Here is an 8,060-nt window from a genome sequence, read left to right as displayed (position 1 = left end):
TGAAGAGTGGGAGTCGGCGGGAGAATCATTTTCTCTGTGGATCAGGGATCAGGTGGACGGTTTTCATTTCATCCACACAAGTCATTTTAAGCCAGTGACGGAAAGTCCAATTAAGCTAAACACAAATTGATAAACATCGCACAAAAAGTAAGAACATTTTAGTTTGGTCAATTTTAAGAATATGTCTTTAAAATAATTGTCAGACTTTTAGAAATTTCTTGCATTTCTGAGGGACATGTTCATTCTGATGAACAGCAGCTCTGAATTGACAGCTGGCATCCAATTAAAACCAGCCAGTTTGTGTTTGACGATTTAAATGTGAAGATACCAGACATATTGAGTGTTCAGCAATTAAGTGATTGAACAGGAGTTTCAGTTGTTTGTGGAAGAACCAAAAACAGCCTGGCTCCGCCCCCTCGTGGTGATCTGTCAACACACTCCTGGGGGACTGATCTCATTCTTCAACCAGCTTTTCTCTCAAACCAGCCCCCCGTGGCTCACACCGTGCGTTTATCTCCAAGAATAGTCCAGAAGCTTAAAACATTCATACAGCGCCATTTAAAAGACACAATCAGACTTCCTTGGTTTATTACCAAGAAAAATAATAATTAGCACATTTCTCCATTTCTTTGTGATTTGTTTTGAATCTGACCGAAACACTCCTGAAACCATATGGAAAACCACGTGATTGTATTCAGAACACTGATTTCAGAGGGGATTCAACAAATTGTTAAAACCAGAATGTGAAAGAACAAAGCGTTAAACTCCTGTTTAGTCTTTCAAGCTTTTCCAGATATTAAGACTGATTAACCCATTAAAACTGCTGTTTACCGTCAGTTTCAAATACAATACTGTGACCCCGTTGTAAGTGTTTAACCCTTTTACTCATAAAAATAACTCTATTTATCATACCTATTAAACTCAAAAGCTGAGAGAAAGCAGACTAACAGAGCTTTATGTTCATATACAAGTCATTACAATAAACAAGACTTCCTCAGTAGACCGTCCAACCATTAATGTGTTGGTTTTATGACTATAAAACTAAAATAAATCCAGTCAGTAAACGGTTAAAAAACTGCAAACCACAAACAGTTTTTACCAACAGCCCACAAATATTGTATTGCTACAGAGGACGAAACAACCCAAGTAAGAATGAATGTCTGTCATCCAGAATAGTATTCCATCATCACTATCGCTGCTCTGTGCACATTAATCCTGTGATTTCTACTGACTTTTTCTACACTGTTTTATTCAATGAGTTGCCTTTTTTCAAAAAAAGTAAAATACTTCTGATACCGTTTTTGTTGTGGTTTTGTTTGTGATCAGTAGGGGGCAGTAGATGATAAGTCTTACAAACTGTACTCCATACATACAAACTCCACACAACACTTTCCAAGCCTATTCTACAACACACATTACTGTATTTGGAAAAAAAAAATAAAGGCATTCACATCTCTCACATGTGGATCTGATGCATCTCAGTTGAAGACATATTTTTTTTACCAGATGTTTAATATTTTCAGGCAGTTAACAATTACACATATTAGAAGTCCAGTATAGATGAATGGCTTTGAATGTACTGTGGTGTAATAGTAAGCACGTGCATCTCACAGCAAGACATCCACTGTTTAAGTCCTGTTTATTTGTTGGGTCAGCATGTGTTTCCTGCCACTGCATCAAAAAAAATAGATTGATGGCAGTTGGCATGAAGATCAGGAGGTTGCAGGCTTCCTTTAACCTCCCTGCTGTAAGCCAGGGCCACTTCCTGTGAACACAGTCTATCGTGTGAGATCACATTGCTCATTAACAAGGCGGTGAGGATCTGCAGTTTCGAGCGCACCTGTGTCAGGTTACGCCATCCATGATTCAGTGGGTGTGACTTTTAATACATGCAAAGCGCTTCAAAACATCTTCACATGAATATTTCATGGCTGGACTCGATGTCCCCTAGTGTGGGGGTTACACTGGGAGTCGGCAGCTCTGCAGCGCAAGCCCGTCGCCGTACGACGGCGCGTTGCACACTCGCACTTCGTCACAGTCACTGCAAACCCCAGTGAATTTTTTTTTGGTCAACGATGACGTGTGCCGCTTCAGGAGTCAGGAGCTCCTGGGCTGCCAGGGCGCAAACTCAGCAGGGGACTACCATGTATTAAAACTCCTCTCCACCTCTTGTCCTATCGCTTCTGTTTCCTTGCGACCGCTGGACATTTTGTAGGATGAACACTGGGTTTTGGGGGCCTCGGTAAGATTGCACATGGCTTTACCGTCAGACATTCTAGAAGGTTTTGGGATTGAGAAGGATTTTCTCGCTTTCGAAGTGTTGTTGGGACTGGGACATGTTTTCTCAATCGGGAAGTGATTTCCCTATTAGGGACCGTTTTTTCTGTCATATTTGTTTTTTTAACTTGGGGAATGCTTTTCCCATTTGGAATTATTTTTGTGGCGTGTTTTGCACTTCCTGGACACTGTACTGTTCTCTTTGTTTGACGTACGTCAAACATACCTGCTCCAGGGTACCTGTGAGAGAAAACGTGAGGAAAAACTCTTGTTAGATAAGTAACAGATTCCTTTAAATCGAGTTAGACATTGAATTTGTTGTATGAATTACATATTTCAACCATTGGCTATGAAAGCATTGAGTGACCATTTTAAATTTGACCAAAAAAAGCATGCTGATTCTGCAACATGTAAACTATGTGTTCATTCAGAAAAACTATTGAAAATCGGTATTTTTAATCACTGTGTCCACTGCAGAATTCAACATTACGCAGAAAATAACTAAATGTGACTATTTTATATTAGACCGTTGTCTGAACTAACGTTGGATAAAGTCGATCGTGTCTGTCAGAGAGCAAAATATTCAGAATTGTCACGTACTGTGCATGCTGCTGGGGCTGTTGCAGATATTTCTTCATCTCTGCGTTCTGCTGCTCCAATATCTCACTCTCTGAGATAATGTCATGCGTTTCATTCAGCATGGCTCTGAAAAACATACACACAATCTCAAAACCACTCATTTCATGCAGTTAAATCACAGCTGTGTGTCTGTCCACTCACTGGTATTTCTTCAGTGTGACCGCCATTTCTTCCCACAGTATGAGTTTGTCCTCAGGGATGACATTGCCCAGAGACTCCCAGTAGACTTTGTCTTCTTTGCCTTTGAGAAGCTGAGAACGAGGCTGTTCTGGAACGGGGTCGCTCCTTGAAAAAACAAATTACAGCATCAAGCTGAGCTGAGACTAACAACGTGGGTTTTTTCACACTGGATGCACTGGGATGTGGGGTTACCTGGGCCTTCGGTTGTCCTCGAGGAAACTTTGCAGAGCAAGCAAGATATTGTTGTGGTCCACAAGCTCAGCGCCCATCTTCCCCGCCTCTTCTGCTGTGCCACTACCACAAACATCCTACAAGCAAACAATGGACAGTGAAGTACAGAAGTAAAAAGACCAATTCCTACAAGTCAATGTTCACAACATCAACCAACAACAAACAAACCGACTGCTCCTACTCACCTCAGCCTGGTTTCTCTGCTGACTATCGTAGTTTATGATGAAAAGAATAAACTTGGACAAATCCTTATCTTCAGTGCCCAAAGCCTGAAAGACAAACCAGGATGGTTGTTATTCACCTCTTGAGGAAGCGGTTTGCACGCTCACCTCACAGTGAGTCACCTATATCACATAACAGCAGGAACAATCTTGGTTCGCATCCAGACTTGGAGGCTTTTATGTTAAGAGTTTCAAAGTTTTTTTCTGTGTGTGTGTTTTCTACAGTCCAAAAACATGCTTTTAAGGCTTTTTATGTATCTCAAAAGGAATGTGCATGTGTTGGTCTGTCTCTCCCCGTTTGCCCAGTGATAGACTAATGTTTATCCTGCCATCAATGCCAGCACCCGTGACCCAGTTTTGCACAAAGCTGTATGATGGATGGATGATTTGTTTCATTTCCAACTAGTAAGAGCTTGTAAAGCAGCCACAAGACTCTGAAGAGACAGTATTTGCTTCAGGGAACAGCAAAGAGATGACTTTATACTCACATGAAGAAGGGAAATAAGCTTAATATCAGCTTTGTCCTGCTCATTCAAGAAATTCACGAATTCCAAGAGAACATCTTCATTCAGGATACCCTGTGATGGGAGAAGGGTAAGAGTTTTCTTGTCTTTCTATGTGCACACACTCAATTTTATACAAAATCAACTTCAGTTAACGACTGCGTTCTTTTTGAACTTCTGCCAGGATCATTTCCACAGATTAAAACATCAAAGTCTCATGATTTAAAATCTTTCTCACGACATAGGTATGTAAAAGGACTCGTACCGCTTCATCAAACAGTGTCTCCACCACCGCCTTCAGAATCTTCTCTTTCTCCAACTCTGCGCTGCTCTTTCCATGCACTGCTTTCCCTTCTTGGCCTGTCACCGGGTACCGACTCTCAATAGTCTCCAAAGCAACGGAGGCTGATTCAGTTTGAAGCAGCTCGTGATCAGGGGACATTTGTTGGGACCAATTGGGATCCCAGACGTCCTTGAAAACCGCAGGAGGTTTATAAACTGAGCCGAATTGACTGCAAATCAGCGAGTCAATCTCCAAGGCTTTTTTTGCAGACAGCTTAACCTCCGAATCGATGGTTGTCCACACCTCCTCGTACTGCCTGACGTCAGCTTGAGCAAAGTGTCTACATGAAGGGAACAGGAAAGTAGAATTAGGAGGGGGGGAACAAAAACAAAAAAACAAAACAAAACATGAAGCATTTATACTTCACAACCATGAAGTGATTAATTATGACTCACTTCATTTGGTTTTGTAGGCGCTCTTGTCGTTGCCTGAGGCGGTTATGTTCCTTTAAGAGAGGCCGGTTCTTCTTTGAGAAGTCGTTGTCTTCCTCTGCAAGCTTTATTTTCAAGTCGATGATTTCTGACCTCAAACTGAAATGCAAAAAGATCAATGTCACAACCCAAGCTTGTGTGCGCATGCGTGCGCATGCGTGCGCATGCATGCATGTGCTTTAGACAAGCGGCATACCTCAAGAGGCGCTTTTTTAATTTGGCCTCGATACTGAGCTGTTGGTCAATTCTTTCCACCGTTGCACAATTGGCAGCTAACTTGTTGTACTTTCTTTGTGTTTTTCTCTGCTCCTCCTGCAGGGACCGGCGTGAAATGGTCAAAAAGTTATTTCATTGTTGGCAATACAAAACATAAACAAGAACGTTTTTGTTTTTTTGTGGGGTTTTTTGTATGAAACACAAGAGGTCACCAAATAAAAAGCTCATTGATATATATGTGCATACCTGCCACTCAATCAGCAGTCTCAACTCATTGAGGATTTCTTTTCCTCTCGCCTTTATTTCCTGCTCAAATTTCTCTTCACATTTCTTCATTGCCGATTTTAACAGTGTTTCCATTGTTTCCTGCAGTTCGACAAAATTCAGAAATCATTAGACACTGATATACGCAAGACACCAGCAAGTCTGTGACTGTTTCTTTACACCGATTGTCCTCACCTCCTTCTTTTTGAGCACCCCCAACTCTGCATCAAATCTGATGTTGCTGTCTGATTGTTTCCTTTCCAATTCCTCCGCAACTCTCTGCCAAAACAGAAATATAAGAATCAGAATCATTAAACACGGGTCGTTATTGGGACACTTGAGCACAGTCCAACAACATGCAGCCGAGTCTAACTGTGACTCTAAATTGAAGAGGTGTGATAGAAAATTTAATTAAAAAAAGATGATGAAAATGTTCCTTCTTCTGACTGAATCAAAAGAACCTTTTTAGACCCACACATCTGCTCGTACCTCAGTGTTTTTCAGCTCCTGGGCGTAGGCCCTTGTCAGGACGTCGATCTGGTGCTGGTTTCTCTCCATCAGCAGGCCAATCTCCTCTTGGTTTTTAATCAAGGTCTCCTCATGAAGTTCAGTTCTCCTTTTGATATCCTGTTCAGCAGCAGAGAAGACTAATTAAGCGCACAGCTTCAAGGAGACCACCGTGTACACCTCAGAGGATAAAGCTCTCATAGTGTATATTTGTGAAGAAGTGGCTTGATAGACTTGAGTTACCCGACGCAGGTCATCGATGAGTTGCTCCTTTTCCTGAAGGATAGCGGCACACAACTGCTGCTGCTTCTTCAGGGTTGTCTTCATCTCCAGAGGGAGCTTTTCTTTTGTTTTTATGAGCATCCACCCTTTTGAGAGCTCCTCACGTTTCGCACGGACAGACTCAGCGTCTTTTTCCAACCGCTTCAGTCTGTGTGGGGAAGTTTGTAAAAGAACATTGTGAATAACACACATAGAATGAAGGTCAGGTGAAGGTATATTGCCATTTGACATGAAGGAGATTGGAAAAGATGAGTGAAAGATTTGCCTGATTTTAGCAGATTCCTCCAGCTTGACGCTTCGCTTCAGCTGACTGGCATCAGCTCCTCTCAAGATGTTGGCGACTGATGTTGACAGATTTTTCTTCAGGTTGACCAGCTTCAAGAAATAACAATATTTGGCTCAAGTGAAAATTTGTAAATCGAACTGTCAATATAGTTTTTATATTTAGTTAACTCTTTTGTGTATTGTCAGTTATGTCTATATTCAGTTTCTGCATTGAGGTGCTGACAGAGATTAAAACGGTAAAAAAGGCAAAGTCGTGTTACCAGCAACGCATTAAGAATCGCTTTAACAACAACATCTATGTGGCACTAAATCGAGGGGTGAAGAATCAAGTGGTTCTCTCGGCACCACACTGACTGCTGCTCCCACACAGACAACACTATATCACCATGTTCTTTAGGTTACAAAAATTAAATCAAAGCTGCAAGCAGCATTGAACAGGTGTCCACGCACAACCCACATTTCTCAGGTGTGCTCGAGCTCAGACCCTAATTAGGAAGTTAAAACAACCTTCATACTGTCTTCCTCCTCTCCCTCATGTTTTCTCACCTTTATTTCTTCACCGACCTCCATAATGGGGTTTTGTCCATTCACCAGAGTGGGGAAACTAAGAAATAAAAAAACAAAACAAAACAAAAAAACCCATCAAAATTACACATTAACCATAAACTGACATGAGAAGCAGTGAAGTATGCAAACGTCACGTTAACTTCGTTAACAAAGTTACCTCGTCATAGTGTCTTTATTTTTGAACGATGACAATTTATTAAATCTCTTCACGCTTGAGGATGTGTTGCAAACTGATATAATTAAAGTCGCCTTCAAGGTAGTTTGATTTTTCACCCTGGCCTTTGATGTTTTCCAGTTCTTTCATGGTCTGGATTGGTTATGACATCACTCTGGCATCAGCATGACATCATCAAAAAACAGGGTTAACATGTCCACGCTCTCCAAAGTACGCGTGCGCAGTAGCTTCAAAGTCGTCACCGCCCCAAGGGGCTCGGGTGCGCAACGACACCTCTGCGGTCGAACGCGCACAGCCCATATTTTGTGACCGCGAGCCAACTGCGCATGCGTCAGAGCCAGCTTGGCACTTGTGTGAGGAGATCGGCTCCCTTTCTGAACAATCACAATTTAAAAGCAAATAAAGATACCCAGACGGCTCAGAACCCCTCACGTGAAGCATAAACTACTTTAGGAAAAGTGGAGAAGAGGGCAGCAGAGGTGGCGATGTTGTCGGGATCGTCACATTACGTTATAGAACGCGCACGGAAGTGAGCCCAGTGGAACATGAATACAATCATGTGCGCATCTGCGACCTGCGTACAGTCTGCAGACGAGCGTTGCGGAGAGCATGGGAAAGCAGACAAGAGTACCGGCCGTTGTCGAACACCAAGGATGCAGTGTACTATTTCCGCCAACTGATTTCAAAATAAAAGGTCCAATCGCATCGCAATGACTCTCCGCGAGTTAAAAATGATAGGCGTTGGACTTGTTCTTTGTGAACCTGTGTTTCACCGATGACAGTTGTTGTTTGCACTAAACTTGCCTGTTTTACAATGAACCTGTGTATTTATGGGCATGTTTCCACGTGTGTAATATTTCACACATGGAATGAAATTAATGAACGAGTTCAATACAAAACTGCAGCATAAGCACAATACACTCAAAAAAAAAGGATTTG

General features: G+C 42.0%; 1 protein-coding gene across 1 annotated transcript; it reads right to left on the bottom strand.

Annotated features, from left to right (window-relative positions):
- Positions 1-1,959: 1,959 nt before the first annotated feature.
- Positions 1,960-7,111, bottom strand: LOC308145527 (dynein regulatory complex protein 1-like; the record flags this gene model as incomplete). The annotated part of the gene is made up of 15 exons (XM_080516991.1): positions 1,960-2,041; positions 2,878-2,982; positions 3,058-3,201; positions 3,289-3,404; positions 3,513-3,596; positions 4,317-4,674; positions 4,790-4,924; positions 5,022-5,137; positions 5,288-5,407; positions 5,501-5,584; positions 5,795-5,932; positions 6,056-6,242; positions 6,360-6,469; positions 6,926-6,983; positions 7,104-7,111. The coding sequence occupies 15 exons, from the start codon at positions 7,109-7,111 to the stop codon at positions 1,960-1,962; spliced, it is 1,845 nt and encodes a 614-aa protein (XP_080373117.1).
- Positions 7,112-8,060: the final 949 nt, after the last annotated feature.

Source organism: Blennius ocellaris, assembly GCF_963422515.1.
Source record: "Blennius ocellaris genome assembly, chromosome: 21".
NCBI lineage: Eukaryota > Metazoa > Chordata > Actinopteri > Blenniiformes > Blenniidae > Blennius > Blennius ocellaris.
Note: the sequence above shows the minus strand (reverse complement) of the source record. Positions and strands in the feature narration are given on the sequence as shown.